At 37.3% G+C, this 18,891-nt stretch overlaps 1 protein-coding gene across 1 annotated transcript; it reads left to right on the forward strand.

Annotated features, from left to right (window-relative positions):
- The first annotated feature begins 430 nt into the window (after positions 1 to 430).
- On the forward strand, positions 431 to 16,238 carry LOC126763748 (protein rhomboid). Its single transcript, XM_050481505.1, has 4 exons — positions 431 to 1,559; positions 8,947 to 9,828; positions 14,101 to 14,530; positions 14,874 to 16,238. Exons 2-4 carry the CDS (start codon positions 9,301 to 9,303, stop codon positions 15,221 to 15,223), a joined length of 1,308 nt encoding a protein of 435 aa, XP_050337462.1. The 5' UTR covers positions 431 to 1,559; positions 8,947 to 9,300; the 3' UTR covers positions 15,224 to 16,238.
- Positions 16,239 to 18,891: the final 2,653 nt, after the last annotated feature.

Genomic DNA, 18,891 nt, shown 5'->3' on the forward strand with positions numbered 1-18,891 from the left:
AATAGTTCGATGGCAACTTAAGCAGAGACAGCTGGCGGTAACAGCTGCCGTTTGGAGTGTGCCCATTAAAGTATCTCAACAAATGCAAGCGGATATAGTACGAACACTTGAGCATGCACGCGGCCGCACACACACACACACCGCTACACGCAGGCACAGGCGCAGCGCCACCACTGCAAAGGTATGAAGCTATGAAGCAAGGTGCAGCCGCAAAGAAACAAGCAAAGCAAAAGGCAAAAGATACGCGCAACCGACGTGTTTGAAGCGCTCAGCTGTTTCGCCGTGCCTGGCGTATCTGTGAGATACACGAACACGCGTACAACGGCGCTTGCTCTGCGCAGCATTGGAACATGTTGCATGCGCCGCATAAACAAGCTCTCGCATCGAGCAGCCCAACACTTTGGTTTCGGTATTTGAGGGCCGGCCGCATGAAATTCACAAACAGTTGCGTGCGGAACGCGAGCGAGTCTATAGTGGTTCTCTGAAAACGGATTGCTTACGGTGGTGGAGTGTAGTAGCCAAAGCAATATCTGACAAGCAAAAGCGGATATTGGCGAACGAAATTTCAAGCATAAAAATAAATAAAATAAATTTCACAAAATTGAGCAACTTAATTGAAGAAAAAGCATAAACAAAACAGTTCGGCAGCAGCACTCGGTGGCCTCTAGTGGCAACAACAAACACAGCGTGAACGAAGTGAATTGCTCAGCGAGGAATATGAAAAGAATTAAATAAAAATAAAAATAAATTTGGGAAATAATTCACTCAAGCGCACAACAGCAACATTTATTCAACGATTTCCCTTTCAATACGCCTACGAAATTAATTGAAAAAAATAAAAAAAAAACAACAACAACAACTATAAATAAAATAGCAAATCTCAAGCAAAGAAAAATATCAAATCACAATTGAAAATAACCGAAAAAAAGGCAATGACAAAGCCGCATGCATAAATTATAGCAAACGTTTATTGTGTCTCTATGTATCTATGTATGTGTGTGTGAGCAAATAAAAATTTCAACTAAAAGTGCAAATAAACTAACTGTACATTTAGCAAAGGCAGCGAAAGCAGAATTTATCATCGCTCAAGCAAATTAAAGCCAGCTAATTCACAACAACAACAACAACAAAAGTTATAGTAGCCATTTAATAAGGCACAAAAACAACAATAAAAACACGCGCATTCATATTTAATAAAATTAAGTGAACGCTTTTTTGTTGTTGCATTTTGCATTTGTGAGCAAAGTGGTGGTGCGCACTAAAGTGATTGCCTAGTGACAACAACAACAACAGCAAAAACAAAAACAACGTGGTCAAAAGGACTTGTGCAGTGTGTGACAACAAAAGTGCAACAACAATAACGAAATTGCAACAAAATCAGCAAGAGGCGTGCATTAACGGTAAAACAAAGGCAACGCGAAAGTGAAAAGGCAAAATAAACACAAGTTGTGAGCCGGCGGCGTTAAATGAGCGTGTGAATGAAAAGTTGTTGCAAAAACAACGAAAAAGCACACAATTTGGATTACGACAACAACAACAACAGGCAGACATATGAATTGGTGAGTTGATTTACATTGCTTTACTGCTAGATTTAATAATTGCGTGTGATTTATAAAATGTGTGGGCGCTGTGGTGCAAAAACAAAATCGGCGGTTCGGGCAAGAATTTCATAAGAAAGAAAATTAATTTAATTGAAATAAGATTTCTTGTGGCAACACCAATACTTCAGCTGCATGGCAGTGTTTGCTGCTGACAAAGACAACAACAACTGGAGTTTTCGGTAATTTGATAGATGCATGCAACATTGTATGAACCTCTTTGTACGTTGCTCAACATATTTGCATTTGAACACGCCCAAACACAGGCATTTGGGCAGGCTTTCTCGCCAGTAGCATAAGCAAATGCTGCAACCTCGATTTTTTATTTCGATTTCCCCAGTGTTTCTTTGTTGTTCTGACAGCATTTGCTTGCAATGTTGCCCCTAATGACAACTGAGTTCGCGCGTCTTGATGCGCAATCAAAAGTGTTGCACATTAAGCCTCCAGGCAACGCTTGCCACATTTCCACACATACACATACATAGAAACAAACACAGCCTACCCACCTGCTTAGCTGACACTCGATAAAGCATAGCAAGTGTAGGCAATAAAAAGTGCAACAACAGCAGCGGTTTTTGCAGCCTACACGCAAATTCCTGGTTGCATGCTACACACCAACAAACGCGTGTGCTCGCGCAAAACTGTCACCAATGAGCATCAGCAAGATTATTGGAGTGTTTACGAGCGGCGGCAATGTTGCAACAAGCACAAGTGTCGCTATGTGTGTGCGTGCAAGTGCCAACCGATCGACCTGGGCGCATTGTTGTTATTGTTGGCGGCGATAGCGGCGACTGTAATGGCCATTATGCGTTTATTGACTCTTTCCAAAGCGGCCGTGCGATTATTGGCGCAAAACACTCGATATCAGCCAAATGCGGCATACGTATGTGGCTTGCTTGTGTGCTTGTGTGTGTGAGTGGGCAAAAACAAATTGCTTATGCGCGGAAAATGCATATAATCGCTTATAAAAAATATAGCAATCATAAACATAATGAAAATGTTAATTCTCACAGCGGCGTACACACGTTGCAAGCAAGCTAGTAATGGCGTTGCTCATTTGTGGCAATTGTGCTGCTTTCACGCTGTTAGGTCGGTCAACCGTTCGTTTGGCCGCGGCAAGAGGAGCGCGCGCTGCAAGAACGGCCAAAGGCGTTTGTGCCGCCGGCTGATGTACGTGCAACTGCTTAGCGGTAACTAACCATCTATGCCACTTACCACACATACATATGTATGCGATGTGGCGCATAATTAGCAGGAAGTTGTGCATTCGCACTCGCTACGTGCTGCTAATTTGAATTGGCCGCTAGAGCAGCAACAGCAACACAAACATTGCAGCCAACACAACTGGTGCACTCGTTTATTGCCACTGCTGTTGCACATTTGAGTTGTGGCAACAAGTGCGCGGCACACAGTTAGGCGAAGGTCGCGGGCATAAAAAGTTTACGAATTTTCATTAGTTCTGAAAAGCTTTTTAAAATATTAAAATCATTTTTTTTTTTTGTAAAATGTGAATTATTTTGAAAAAAAAAAAATTATTAAAAAATTAAAAAAAAATTCGAATATATTTTCGACACCGTTTTATTTTTACGAAATTTGTTATTTTTTATTCTATTTTTTTTGCTCAAATTCGCGCATAAAATCGTCTGTCTGCATAGCTTATACGCCCAGTGCCACGAATAACGCGCTTCCACACGCGTGGCGCTCAATCAATGCAATTTCACCGCGTTCGAGTGCGCGTGAGTGCCGTCAAGTGTGGCAAGCGAAAAACGCTAAGCAAAGCGAGTGCAATTCAGTTTTAAGTGCAAACTCGCGTTGCAACATTTAAGCGGCAAAAAAGCGCACAATAAATTTACCGTTTTTCATAATGCTTTGCGATTTTTTCGTGTTATTTAGTTATTTGCCAAGCATTTTTGGCTCTAATAACTCTATTTCCACACCAACGCACACACAGACACATTTTCTAAAAGCGTTGCTTTAATTTTATAAAAATAATACGAATGATTGAAACAACAACAAGTGCTGTTATTATAATATATGTTTGGTATTAATTAACGCACGGCAACGAGGTGCAGCGAACACGCAAAAGCCTCAACATGCACACATGTATACGTTTATGTTCATATGTATGGATATAAGTTATGTATGTATGTGTGCTCTTGCCACGCTAGCTGCATTTTTGGCGCATTTTTCGAGCTTAATTGCTCAGTTTTGCGATTAAGTTATTGCTGTGTGTTTTTTCGCAATTTTTCGATTTCATATTTTTTTATTTTTCCTTTATTTCTCACTGCAGCGCTTTTAATTGTTTTGAAATTAATTTGTTATTTTTATTATTTTCTGCTTTTGATTTTGCCATGCCAACATGATCGGTGGCAAATGCAGTTGAATGCTTCGGTGATTTTGAATGAAGTAATTAGAAAAATAAAATTGAAAAAAAAAAATTTTAAATAAAAAAAAAATAAAAAAAGATTTAAATATGAAGTTTCGGTTTTTAATTTTTATTATTATTTTTAATTTTTTTGTTTTATTTTTTTTATATCAGCAAAAATAAGTACAATGTAAATATGCTGGTAAAACAAAAAAAAATTAAAAATGAAAAATAAATAAAATAAAAATAAAAATATAAAATCAAAGGCTAAAAGAAAGTATGTGGTTTCTGTTTTAATTTCTTTTTTTAATATTTTATTTTTAAATAAAAAATAAATCAAAAAATAAAACTAAAATTACGAAGTTTTTGTTCAAAACTTTTATTTGTTTTTAATTTTGCTTTTAATTTTTTTAAATTTTTCCTTAATGTTTCTTTATTTTTTTTTCATTTTTTTCATTTTTTTTAAATTTTTCTTTAATTTTTTTAGTATTTTTTTTAATTTTTTTTGTTTTTTAATTCTTAATTTTTCTTTTAAACTTTTATTTTAATTTTTTAATTTACTTTTTACTTCTTTTTATTTTTTTTTTATTTTTTTCTTTTTTTTTAATTTTTTCTTTTATTTTTTTATTTTTTTTTTCTTTAATTTTTTTTTTATTTTCCAAGTACAAATAGTTAAAATCGCTCAATTTTTCAGTGGCATGCATTCTTAGAATCAGCTTATTTGAGCTCAAACATTTCAAAAGTTTTCTAATATTATAAAATGAGGAAATACAAATGAAAATAATTTATATAAAAAATAATAAGCCTCGAAAATGCCATTGAAAATGCTTTGGAGTCGCTTTTTACAAGTATCGCGAATGAATTTACACACCACTGCTCTTACGTGACAGATGTGTGGTAGCTTCTGGCAAATATATACATATGTACATATATCTACCATAAAAAAATATATATATGTACATATGTATACATGCATCTTTACATAAAAAATACATACAAATGTATGCCCTCGTACAGCAGTCATCTGTTTACAGCCGCGTAAATGACACAATCCGCGTGTTATTTGGGCGATTTTTCAAGCCGCCGCCACACAAACGCAAGCATAACAAGCACACGTAGATATATATACATACATGTGTGGGTGCACCTACATTTAACACTCAATATACACATACTCGTATACATATGCACAATTGATTATATACTATTTTACTAGCAGAAAAACCAACCATAACAAATCGAAGCGCGTGCGCAAAAGACTCGCTGATGTTGCCACAACAGCGCCTGCAACAACATATGCATGTATCTATACATACATACGAAAGAGCCACCCAAAAACAGTCAGTCAAAGCGTTACCAAGCAACAGCCAACAACACACAAAAAAAAACAGCAACAACGCAAACTTACATAAATTCAAATTGTTTTTTCGATGATTTTTCATTTTTGCTGATTTCATATTGCCAACGTTGGTGTTGTTGTTGCTATTGCTGCTATTGCGCCCGTTTATTGTAATTGAAACGAATGCGATTAACATAATTCACTTGTACTTAGTGGCATTGTTGGCGCACACAGCGCTAAGTGCTTTTATTTGTTGTTGTCGCCGTTGTAGTTATTGTTGCTATAGCTACTGCTGCCACTAAGCGCTTGTCGCCAGAAATCATTTGTTGGAGAATTACAATAATTGTCTTGGTCAAATTACACGACACACATTAAACACACACACACATGTTATGGCAGCAACACGTATAAATATCTATTATATAATACTTATGTATTATACGTATATATGTATGTGTGTGAGTGTGTAATGCCGCAGACCTTGGCTGCTGATTTTCTGCAAAAAATGCGACAATAAAAAGACAATTGTACAAAAAACCACAGACTCAGCCACTTTGAAATTTGTTAGCGTAGACTTTTCTTAAGTTTCCAGCAGCAACAACAACAACTGCAACAACAATCGTGGTATAGCTTACGCGCTAATGTATGGGGAAATAGTAAATCATCCGCAATTTTGTGGCTGATGATGACAATAATCATGTTTCAAATGGACGCCGACGGCGCTAAACACACCTACACAAACAACAAAAAAATGTTGAACATGAAAAAACATATACACATAGATATACATATAATATGCGCACATTAAATGCCAGGTTTAATGTATAATGTGTGGTGGAGGGACAGGTGAATTTAATCTGGCTGCTAAGAAAATGTTAGAATTTTTTCAGAGAAAATTTTAAATATTTAAGACTAAGAAACATACTTTTTTAATTTTGAAAATTTTGCTTTGATTTAAAAAATTTACCTCGATTTTTTTGATTTATTTGTTTTGTAAAAAATTCAAGTTTTTTATAAAAAAATATAAAAAAACCCTACAAAAAATTTAAAAAAGTCTCCAAATATTTTATGTGAAAATAAATATCCCACAACAAAAACAATTTTTCTTTATATTCATTATTTTGGTTTCTTATGCTTATTTCTTGCTTTTTGTCATTCTAAAAATATTTTTCCTTTAATTTCAATAAAATATTTGCAACTGTGCGCCGCCCAGACATTTAAGAAATAAAAACGGCTCCTGTCTGGCGACGCCCGGCGATAAAAATTAACATCTCAGACGAAATTCTTCATAAAAAAGTCGAAAATTCGCAAAAATAATTCATAGATAAGCCAAAGGCAATTAAATAAAAGAAAAATTGTTTAAATTAACGAAAAAAAATTTAAAAAAAATAAGAAATAAAAAAAATTTTAAAAAATTTTAAAACACAAAAAAATAAAAAATCATAGAAATCCGTGGCACATAAAAATTAAAAACAGAATTTGCCACCCACAAACAGACATATATTTGCACAAATATATTTTTATTTGTCTGTAAGTGAGTAGTCAACACGCTTTTTATTTGCTTTCGATTTCATGCCAGCGAAACACACCTACAACAGCAACAACAAACAGCAGCAGCGCCAATAAACGCGTTGTCATAACAAAGAAGCGCTGCCAGCAGCACACGCACAGTTGCACATATTTACATCATAAATTAAAACAAAAAAATTTTTTAAAATTAAAAAAAAAAGTTTAACAAAGCAAAAAGCAACAAAATCAAAATTAAGAAAATTAAGCGCCTTATTACCGCTAAGTGTGGCACTTAAATGCCGCAGTGCTGTGGAAGAAAACACAACGCACATTTGCATACATTCACCGTATGTATGTATGTACATATGTACTATCTCTATGGGCATTTGTAAGATTCCTTCGAATGCTGGCCGCTCCACCATTGACTCATGCAGTCAGTTTGGTGCGTGAAATATCTGTGTGTTTGTTTGTTTGTATGTGTGTGAGTGTAAGTGTTGGTATGCGGAAATAGTTGTTCTTGAAGTTTTTGTCTGTTTTGCTGGAAGTCTTTGGCAATCTCAGCGATTTAACACATTGCCCCTCCTCTGCATGTGTTCGGCGATTCCCTAAGGGCCTGCGGCAGGCAGCCTTGGCTAGCATGTGGGTGGGGGAAGCACTTACTTTTGCTGTCTATATCTAGCTCCTCCGCCCCAATTGCGATTACGCCATTGCTGACCATTAATTACGAACATAGCACAGCACAGCACAGCATAGCATGGCAGAGACATTTGTGCTACATGCAGCGCTATCATATTTATTGGTCATTAAGTTAATCTAAAACTTATTCCTGGAAACTTCAAATTACGTACAACAAACGCAACAACAATTACTCAGTGAGCGCAGACAAACTATGTACTCATGTGCTTGTGTGTATGTAGTCACATGTGTAGCGCCATTAAAGCTCAAGGGACTCGCCCAACAATTCTAGGCGTACTTTAGCACTGCCGCTGTATGTGTGTGTGTGTGTATTGGTATGCGCTAACGGCAAGAGTGCTCATACTCCGAAGCCGCCGCCAGCTATGTACTATGCAAGCATGCTTGTGAGTGTGTAGTATGTGTGTGTGCATAATTGCGCAGGAATGTAGGCCAGAGCAATCTCGTAAAATGGCAACTGTCACAAGCAAACACACGCTAATCCACTTGGGCTTAAATACGTGTACAGCTGTCAAGTGCCACCGTTAGCGTGCGTGTATGTATGTGTGTGTGTGTTTGCGAGGGAAGAAAAGGAACGCGCGTAAACGCCTGTAAACTTGCTACAACTCACTTCAAGTTGGCGCTGTTTTGAACATCTTTCATAAAGTTGGCGTGTTACAAAAAACCACTGGCAACAACAACAACTGCCATGTAACAAGCGCACGCAGGCAGTTAGTTGTTAACTTGTGCGCGATCTGCCGCAAGTTGGCAGCGCTTTTGGTGCACCATTCATTTTGCGCTGCCATTTTGTGGGCTCTGCTGAGTGTCTCAACGAAATGGGCCAACAGTTACTTGCCAACATAACAACAAATATATTTTAAATTTAAAGAATTTTACAAAAAAAAATAGATTTTTCTCGTTAATTTCGAAATGCAAAGCAGTAAGCTCAAGAAAAATGTATATTTTTTATTTTTCTTAATTTTTTTTTAATTTGTTTTTATTGTATTTATTTTTTTTATTTAAACATAATTTTGAGTAGTTTTTTATATTTTTTTTTAAATTTTTTTTTAAATTTTTTTAACAATTTTAAGCATTTATTTAAATTTAAAGGCCTCCCCACACCTTATGCACTCGCATGCACACAAACACACTCACATGAATGCGCAGAACTGCTTGTTTGTCCATATTGACGATTGGCGCTACTGAGTTGGCGCTGATTGAAGCTTCTGAAACCGCGAAAGAACCGCTAAATGGCATGGGCCTCGTTGCAACAACGGAAGTGGCAAAATGACCGCACAATAGCCACACTCACACACATACACAACCAATACGCTTACAAACCATTTATAAGAACTTTGTGTGTGTGTGTCTGTTCATTGTTTATTGATGGAACACTTTTTCTCACACTCCTCGAAAATATTGAAAACTGATTTTGTTCTTGTTCTTCTTCTCCTCTCTTCCAGTTGCAGCAACAAATTTAACACAACACAAAGATGCAAGCGCCGCGCGGATTAACGTCTGGCAGATAAACAAAGGCGCGCGAGCCGAGAAGACAACACTGGAAAAGTGGAGCACGCCAGTTCAACGCTGGCGCCAACAACACACGTGAAAAATTGTGATAAACAAACATTTACAGTTTTTCGCTTTCAACACTTGCAGCACAACGCGAAAGTTAAGCCAAAAGACTATAAGCAACAACAACAACTAGCATAGCAAACCCACACACGCACACACAAGGTGGGAGCTAAGCTGGTAATACATAAAAACAAAAACAAAAATACCAAAAGCGAAAATAACAACCGTTGCGGCAAAAAAACATGGAGCAATTTGCGGCACAAATAAGGCAACAGCAAGCAGAACAGCAACAACAACAACAGCAATCCAGCGCAGCACTCGCTGCGGTCGAACAGCACGAACTGCAACAACAGCACAGCACCATTGTTGTTGTCGACGAGGACAACGACGAATTGCCCGCCATTGAAGCGACCATCATTGACATTCCAATGCCGGCAGCGCCAGCGCACTCCTGCCCCGCGGACACGGCGCCCGCGCCAGCGCCATCAGCCGCCCTCTCGTCATCGTCGTTGTCGTCATCGTCTTCATCCTCCTATGACACGGACAGCAGCACGACGAGCAGCACTTGCTGTGCGCGACACGGCGAACACATCTACATGGAGAAGGCGCAACAACAACAACAACAGCAAAAATCGCAGCAACAACAGCAGCAGGAGCAACACCAGCAGAAGGCGAAATACGCTTGCAACGCGGATGCGGAAGTGAGCTATTTGAAGAGCGAGTACCGGCTGCACTGGCCGTTCTTCATGCTGGCGATCTCCATCATTGAGGTGAGTACCAAGCAACCGTGCAAAGCAATGCAAAAAATGTATACAAAAATTTCAAAAAATATTTAATAAGTGTAAGGCGGATAGTTGACAGAGTGTGCGGCATTTCTGAGGTTAGCGCTAATGAAGCAAACAGTTGCTTTAACAGCTCTTTTTCGGAACAGAAAAGAAAATGTAGAATTTATACAGTTTTTTATTGCAAATTCAATAGCGCTCGTATATACTCGAATTAAATATATTTATATATCGTCGCCTAAAATGCTAAATAACGTAACATCACTTTACAAAAGTTTGCAGGCTTTGGAAAAAAGATATAAGCGAAAACTCATATTGAAGCAAAATTTGAGTTTTGGTTATAAAATGGTTATATATTGGCTATAAAATGGTTATATATTGGTTATAAAATGGTTATATATTGGTTATAAAATGGTTATTTATTGGTTATAAAATGGTTATGCAAATGGTTATACATATATTGGCTATAAAATGGTTATTTATTGGTTACAAAATGGTTATAAAATGGTTATGTATTGGTTATAAAATGGTTATATATTGGTTATATCTGACAGCGAAAGCTGAAAATTTTAAAAATAATTAATAATTAATAATAAATTTTTTAAATAAAAACTCAATTTCGCTTTTTGGAGATACATTTTTTGGCATTTTAGGTGACAATATACATATTTCTTTAATAATTGCTTTTAATGCGTGCAAATTAACTATTTTTTAAATAATCCAAACTATTTTCGGTCTGCCTTTGACCTTTATTTGCATATTTTTTACCCCGTTTTTTTAAATATTTTTCGCCTATATTCTCACATATGTACATACATACATATATCTATATTTTCTAATCCAAAAAAATTCAAATTATTTTTGTTGTTGCAAATTTTTTCCATTACTCGCGGTTAGCAACAAATTCATACACACATTACTTTGCAATTTAAATTTTCTGTGTCTATTTTCAAATTAAAACGCAAACGCTCGCGCAATTTATTCCCGCTTTGCTTAATGAAATATGAAACGGCAATCGCAGGATTTGAACTTAATTGAATGTAATTAAATACTAATTCTGACAAAAATAATTAAATTGATTGAGCCAACGTGCCAAAAAAGTATCCACTTAAACGCCGTTTAACGCACAAAAGCACACATTTTTTACGCAAAAACAATTATGTCGGCACCTAAAAGGAAAAATAACGTAACATCACTTTCTAAGTTTACACGTTATAATAAAAAGCACGCATATTGTTATAAAATTTGAGTTTTGGTTATTTAATGGTTATATATCGGTTATAAAATGGTTATATATTAGTTATAAAATAATTATTTATTGATTATTATATCTGGCAACGATATTCGATTTTTTTTGATGATACGTTGTTTTAAATTTTAAGTGACGATATATACTTACATTTCTATGTATGTATGTAGGTGTGCAAGTGCTTTCAACAATGTTGCGTTCAATTATTCATGGCACTCAAATTTGTTAAATACTCAAATTGATTACTGTTTATTGTTAGAAGTGCGGGGATTGATTGGGAATTACATGGAAAATTTGCATAATCATATTTTTTAACAATTACTAAGTGGAATATTCGATATTTGCGCGGCGTTTCGCTGGAATTCTGGAACTTAAAAATTAATGAATTTGGTTTTTGTTAAAAATTGCTCTTCTATTTTTCGCTTTTAACGGCTTTTAATGACTCACGTTATGCAAATTAGCGCTACTTTACATATGTATGTACAACAACAACAAATAAAAAATAATTTCCATTATTTATGTTTTCACAAATATTTCACCGTGAATTCCGCAAAAATGGCAGCGTGAAGTTAATAATTTGCGCTGAAAAAGTTGGATTTCTGCTAAATGTTGAATAAATCCTCATCGAATATGCGCCACTCAAAAATTTATTTCGAAATTAATCATGCAACGGTGTTTTGCCAGCAAAAAAGCGAGCTTTGCCACAAACTAGCGCATATTTGCTCCAACAACGCAGCCTGGGCGCAAGAAAACACCAAACAGATACACAAAAAATACCCACACACACACACATGCACGCAAGTAGTGCCGCCACGGTACAAATCAATATGCCGTTACACCAGCAACGGCGGCGCTGTTAAGTGGCACAACACAAAAGCGGAAGTAGTACTTTTACTCCACTATAACTAGCTGGTGCGCAGCAACAACAACAACGGCGGCTAACAAGCCAACGTTTGTGGCGGCTGGGGCAAAATGATGGCGCACGAGTCACATGGCGCCCCAAAATCGATTAAACATTGTCTGGTCCGATTCGGTCTGCCTGCCTGGCTGACAGTGGTTGCCCGGCGCTACCACCACCACAAACATACATACACACACGCAGCGTGATGGCAGCACGCTAGGAAACAACGCCACAACTACAAAATATTTAACTGGCGCTTTCATAGCGACAAAGTTGTGACTTCATAACGCATTGTATTGGCGGCGCTGGACACGCACACCAACGCGCGTGCAACATTGTTGGGGCAAGACGCAAAAAATGCGGCACGTTTGCTTATTTGCCAGCGCGTGCATTTTTGTTTGCAGGCGCAATGCCGCTTTGGACTCGACTCTAGTTGTTGTTCCTGTTGTTGTTGCTGCTGGTTTTTATATGCGAAATTTATGCGCTGCCATTTTTCATTTTATTTCGCTATACTTCCGAAACTTCTTTGTTTCATTTCACAATACGCCGATTGTGCTTTTGTTGTTGTCGTTTGTGTTGTTGCTATTGCCAGTACAATGAAAAGCACAATAGAAGCGGAAGGACCTTTCAGAATATGCCAAAATCGAAGCGTACAGCAAGAAGCGGCATGCATGACAGACTTGACTAACTAGAAATTGGAAACGCGAAAACAACAACAAGCACAAAAACAAAAACAAACACAAAAACAACTGCAAATAAACAGCAAAGTGAACAGGGAGCGGCAAACAGCAGTAAAAATCAGTGACATAAAAAGTAATGCATGCATGAGTATGCGTGTGTGTGTGTGGGACAAAAAATTTTTCAAACTTTTTACAGTTAGGTCCCAACGAATATTTTGACTCAATTGGGTTTGCTGTTTTTACCACTACCACTTCCCCGCGGTCTAAACATATTTCGTACACATACACACGCACATACAAAGTACATATATGAACTTGTGTGTGTGTGCAGTACAAGCACATATATTTTACTCAATTCATTACAGCATTGTCTCGCTTTTTATGGCCACTCATACAAGTGTATGCGCTTACATGTGTGTGTGTGTAGGTGTGTTTTATATAGTTTCCACATGCCAAGCAACAACTCGTGTATATAAAAATTATCCTTTTTATTAACATTGTTGTGACAGCAATTGCCGCTGCGCACTGTCATTGCCCCGCGCTGCGGCCATTTCTTTGCAACTTCCACAAGCGATTCGAGACTTTCATGACAACCACTCCACTTCAGCCACTTGAGTTTGCTTGTCCGTGTGTGTGTAGGTGTGTTTTATATATTTAGTTTCCACATGCCAAGCAACAACTCGTGTATATAAAAATTATCCTTTTTATTATACTCAATTGCACAAAGGCAATACTCCAGCGCTTTTCGCCTATTTTAAGGCTTGCGCCTAGATACAAGCAAATAGGAGTCGCCTGAAAGTATGCTTCTGCATTTGTTCAGTTATCTGGGAAAGTTTATTTTCATCAAGAAATATTTTCTTTCAAATGTTGCAATTTTTATCTCGAAATGAGAAATGAAACTAACAAATACATACATACATACATACTTACGTAAATAATTTTCGAAAAATTTCTCAAGCGCATTTTCATTGAATTTTCCGCATTTATTGCACGTGACTGCACAAAGCGAAGAAAATTTATGGCGACTTTCGGTCAGCGCTAAATGAATTCCAACTCCACCTGCAGCAACATTTATTAGCCACACAGATGCCGTTATAATAAGCTGACTTTTGGCAGACATTTTAATCAGCAGCCACATTTCCGAACTAAGTAGCTGTGAGCGTTGCCAGACGCTGGCAGAATGCAGTTGCGCGCACGAATTGCAAGCTTGACCTTCTTGGCAGAGAAAATGCTAAAGCGCAAAAAAAAAAAAAATTGCCTTTGGCCGAATTAAAGTCAGCATTACTTTAAAAATCTCGAATTTTGGGCTCATTGCAACATGACAAACATATATTTTAATATTTATATTAATGAATTTTTATTTATTTAATCGATTACCCGCTCATCCTTCAACGCTCATACTAAAGATTATTTTTTTTTCTCTTTTGCAGTTCGCAATTTTCGCGTACGACTCCGCCACAGTACCGGGCACGGAGGCCACACGCGAACTCATTCCACACATGCCCATCGCCTCCGACTCGGTATTCATCTACCGGCCCGACCGCCGTCTGCAGGTGTGGCGCTTCCTCTCCTACATGTTCCTGCACGCCAACTGGTTCCACCTCGGTTTCAACGTCGTCATCCAACTCTTCTACGGCATACCGCTGGAGGTGATGCACGGCTCGGCGCGCATCGGCATCATTTACTGTGCAGGCGTGTTCGCCGGCTCGTTGGGCACGAGCGTCGTCGACTCGGAGGTGTACTTGGTGGGCGCCAGCGGTGGCGTATACGCAATGCTCGCCGCACACTTGGCCAACATCACGCTCAACTACAGGCAGATGCGCTATGCGGTGGCGCAGTTGTTGTCGGTGCTGATATTTGGTAAGTTTCCCGTGATTTCCATTTCCATTACGATTTGATTTCGATTTTGATTTGTTTACGCGCGGCGCGTGAGTGCGGCGTTGAAAGGTGTTTGATGGCTAGCCTAATCGGCGGTGATATGATTTGACCTAATTCTATGTGGGCGCAACGTAAACACATTTCATTACGCTTTCGCGCCGCGTGCAACTTGGTAGATTATTCTCTTGTTTTTATTTATTTTTTTTTTGTTTTTTCTTTCCTTTTTTGTTGCGTAATCTTTGCGTAACACTTGCTTTCGATAAACAAAGCTGTAATTTGTACTAATGTTCACACCATTCGCTTTTGCTCTTCTCCTCTCTTGCAGTATCTTGCGATCTGGGATATGCATTGTATTCACAATATCTAGACGACGAGGGTGTGACCAAGCCCACGCCGCTTGAGCACACCTGGCCGAACATCGATCCGCCGCCAGTGTCGTATGTGGCACACATGACCGGCGCGTTGGCGGGCTTCACCATCGGTCTGCTGGTGCTGAAGAATTTCGAGCATCGCGCCTATGAGAATCTCATCTGGTGGCTGGCGCTGGGCGTCTACAGCGCCTTCACCGTCTTCGCCATTGTCTTCAACCTGATCAACACGATGACCGGGCAGCTGGTGGAGGAGCGCAGCGAAGTTGTGGCACAGCAGTTGTTGTACGATTTGGGTGTGTCGTAAAAAGTCTGTTTGCGTCGAACAGTTAAGTGAGAGAATTTATGCGAAAACAATATAAATGCGTGCAAATTTGAGCACGGAGTGGCAACTCTAAGGCACCATAAAGCCGCTGCTGGTGCGAAGTGAGCGTTGAAGCGCACAATAAAGTTGAAATTGGCGCGTATTTAGCGCCACCAGGAAGTGTTCGTTGTAAAAATATGAATGCGAAAATTTTCGAAAAATATCGGCTTAACTTGCCACACACTCAGCTCAATTTCACGCATTTCTGTTAGCCACATTTATTTATTTGTTACTATTTAACTATATTTTTTCGTCGTTGCTGTTCTTGTTTAATTTATTTTTTCAATTTATTTAAATATCTTTTGCATGGAACGCAAATAAAACCCCAAATCGTATGAACAAATGTTGTGATAATACCAAAGACTGAATTAATTTTGAAAATAAAAAAAGATAAACACACACACACAAACATTGTGTGGCCACTCCCACACACACACGCACACACAAAAGCGCGTGTAATTCAAGAACGCTTGAACGAAAATTAATTGTAACATTAAGCAGTGTAAAAAACATTTATTTATTTAATTTAAATTTATATTACGTAATTATATTGTAAGCATCAATGCACAATCGGGTCACACAACCAAATAGTAGAAATGCGGTTAGAACGCATTCTTTGTTGTCTGTACATACTAAACGCCGAAAAGGTTAGATAAGTCCTCGTTACCCCCCGCAAAACACACACACACACAAATACATACATATGTAAGTGAATGCGAAGCTGTCGCATTTTCACAAACTAACGCACTAGTCAACCAAAACGAAATAATAAATAGCAAATAAAAGCGAAAATGTAGGCAGCAAGGGAGAGCGGAAGCTAGGAAGTTGTAAACGAGCGCAAGGACAAGTGAAAAATTCGTTAAAAAATGTGGGGAAACACTTCAAAAATATTTTCGAAACTGAAAAAAAACTTCAAAAATGAAAAAAAAAATTTCGAAATTGAAAAAAAAAAATTTTTTTCAATATTGAAAAAAAAAAAATAAAAAATTCAATATCGAAAAAAAAAAATTTCAAATTAAAAAAATATCAAAATAAATTTTAAAACAAATTCAAATTTTCAAGTTTGTAAAAATATTTCACATATGAAAAAAAAATTTCAAAATTTGAAAAAAATATTTTCGAAAAAAATTCAATTTTGAAAAAAAAAATTCAAAATAAATTTAACTTGTTTCCACTTTGAATTCACTAAAATATTTCCAAATATTTTGCTTTCACGCTTGTTAAGGCACTTCCGCGCTCTCGTTGCCGCCTACATTGTCGAAAGAGAAAAAGAAGAGCGAGAAAAATCAATAACTTATTAGATATACATACATAACTGTAAAATCGTTACTACTGTACATATGCTTATACATAATTGAAATATTTGTTGCGAGATTATTTTTTTTTAGTATTTAATAGTAATTTCTAACCAGTTTAGAATTGCGAAATATGTTTTTGCTTATGACAACCCTAACGTTAAGTTAAAGTTCACATTTAAATTAAACTCACAGTGTTTTCGCAACCAATTTATGTAGCTAAAAACAAAATTTGTAATAAATAGAAATACATGATACATAATGTACTAGCAATATAAGCGCCTGTTAATAAAACTGAAGCGAAAAGTATATCTAAACAAAGAGAAAAAGAAGAATTATTCGTAACGAGCACTCACAAATGAACCAAAGAGAAAACAAAAAATCAGAAACTAAAGAAAATTAAACACAAAAAAACAAAAACTACATTACAATAACAACACTAAATATCCGCGGATTAGAGCAGAACTGCATAACAGTGATCTTGGCTCACACAACATTTTCTACAACAATAAAGAAAAAAACAGAGCAGTCAAGTGCACAAACTCCAAAAGTTTTTAATTATATTTTGGCAAATTAGTTTCCGTCTGAAAATTGCTGAAAATTACATTAACAAACACAAAAGCAAAGCATCATACACTAATTAAACGACACACACACACACATGCTGCCAATTACGTCCAGTAAATAAACACACACACACAAAACTCTTTGTAAATGTCCAAAAGCGTAAATTAAAATCAATATTAAATAACCGTTAATCAAATGTAATTATAAAATTGCAAATTCAACTACAAAAAATTACTCACACTCAGTCACCGCCACCGGTGTGTGTGTATGTGCGTATATGTAAATATGTATATTGCATGCATGAACACCTCCACCACCACCACCAAGCCATTGAGCCGATGCTCAATACTGAAACTTATTTATTTATTGTCAATATGAAAATGCAATGCCAAATAGAAATCCCAACAAATTACACTTGTAATCTAATAAATAAATATATATGTATGTATGTATTGTCCTGCAATTACAATAACCAAAAACAAAAAACGAAAAGAACTGTAAACATAATTTCTTGTTACGAAAACAAAATATGCATATGTATGGCAACTCTTTGTAACGGTACTGTCAAATATTCAACCAGAACACACACCGAAATTATATACTTAATTATATACGAAAATTGTATGCATTTTGGAAAAAAACAACAGCAACAATAATAAGAAAACACAAGTAACAAAAAAAAACAAAATCGAAAACGAAACAGGAACAGAAACCGAAAGCTAAAAAGTGAAAAGAATGCATTTTTCAAAAACGTGTGCGCACCCGTCAAAGCAGCAACAAAAGAAATTAATAAAAAATTAAATGTTTAAAACAAAATTGCATCCAAATGACTTTTTATTTACCATGCTCTCTTACTTACCGTTATGTAGCAACTAGCGGCAGCTGTAAGTATCCCTGAAAGGCATCCACCGGTTAAATCACCGCTAATTACCCAATAGCGCTATCAAAAATTTCTGTCAAAGTTTCTATGAGTTTTTAAAGGCCAATTGACAATTCTAGCTGAAACTCTTGTGAGCGGAGTCATTGTTCATCCCTTTCTTTTGCAAAAACCTTCTTCTTCTTTACTGGCGTAGAAACCGCTTACGCGGTCATAGCCAAGTTAGCAACAGCGGGGCAGTCGTTTCTTCCTTTCGCAAGGTGGCGCCACTTGGAAATTCCAAGCGAAGCCAGGTCCTTCTCCACCTGGTGTTCCCAACGGAGTGGGGGTCTTCCTCTGCTTCCCCGGCGGGTACTGCGTCGAATAGTTTAATTGGTGGAGTATTTTCGTCCACTCGGACGACATGAGCTAGCCAGCGTAGCCGCTGTCTTTTAATTCGCTGAACTTTGTCAATGACGTCGTATATCTCATACAGCTCATCGTTCCATCGAATGCAATATTCGCCGCGGCCAACGCGCAAAGAACCATAAATTTTACGCAGAACTTTTATCTCGAAAACTCGTAACGTCGACTCATCAGATGTTGTCATCGCCCATGCCTCCGCACCATATACATAGCAGGACGAAGATGATGAGTGACTTGTAGAATTTGGTCTTTGTTCGTCGAAAGAGGACTTTACTTCTCAATTACCTCTTCAGTTCAAAGTAGCACCTGTTGGCAGGAGTTATTCTGCGTTGAATTTCGAGGCTGACGTTGTTGTTGGTGTTAACACTGGTTCCAAGATAGACGAAATTATCTATGACTTCGAAGATATGACTGTTAACAGTTCACGGCAGAGGTTTTAGTGGGGCCTCGAACCCCACCAAGGTGGT

This window comes from Bactrocera neohumeralis, chromosome 6 (genome assembly GCF_024586455.1).
Source record: "Bactrocera neohumeralis isolate Rockhampton chromosome 6, APGP_CSIRO_Bneo_wtdbg2-racon-allhic-juicebox.fasta_v2, whole genome shotgun sequence".
In the NCBI taxonomy this organism is placed as follows: Eukaryota; Metazoa; Arthropoda; class Insecta; order Diptera; family Tephritidae; genus Bactrocera; species Bactrocera neohumeralis.

Bases quoted from the DNA above. Each gene is read 5' to 3' on its own strand.
- LOC126763748 (XM_050481505.1), top strand. From the start codon at position 9,301: ATGGAGCAATTTGCGGCACAAATAAGGCAACAGCAAGCAGAACAGCAA. The intron at 9,829-14,100 runs GTGAGTACCAAG...TCTCTTTTGCAG, and splicing joins TGGCGATCTCCATCATTGAG to TTCGCAATTTTCGCGTACGA. The intron at 14,531-14,873 runs GTAAGTTTCCCG...CCTCTCTTGCAG, and splicing joins GTTGTCGGTGCTGATATTTG to TATCTTGCGATCTGGGATAT.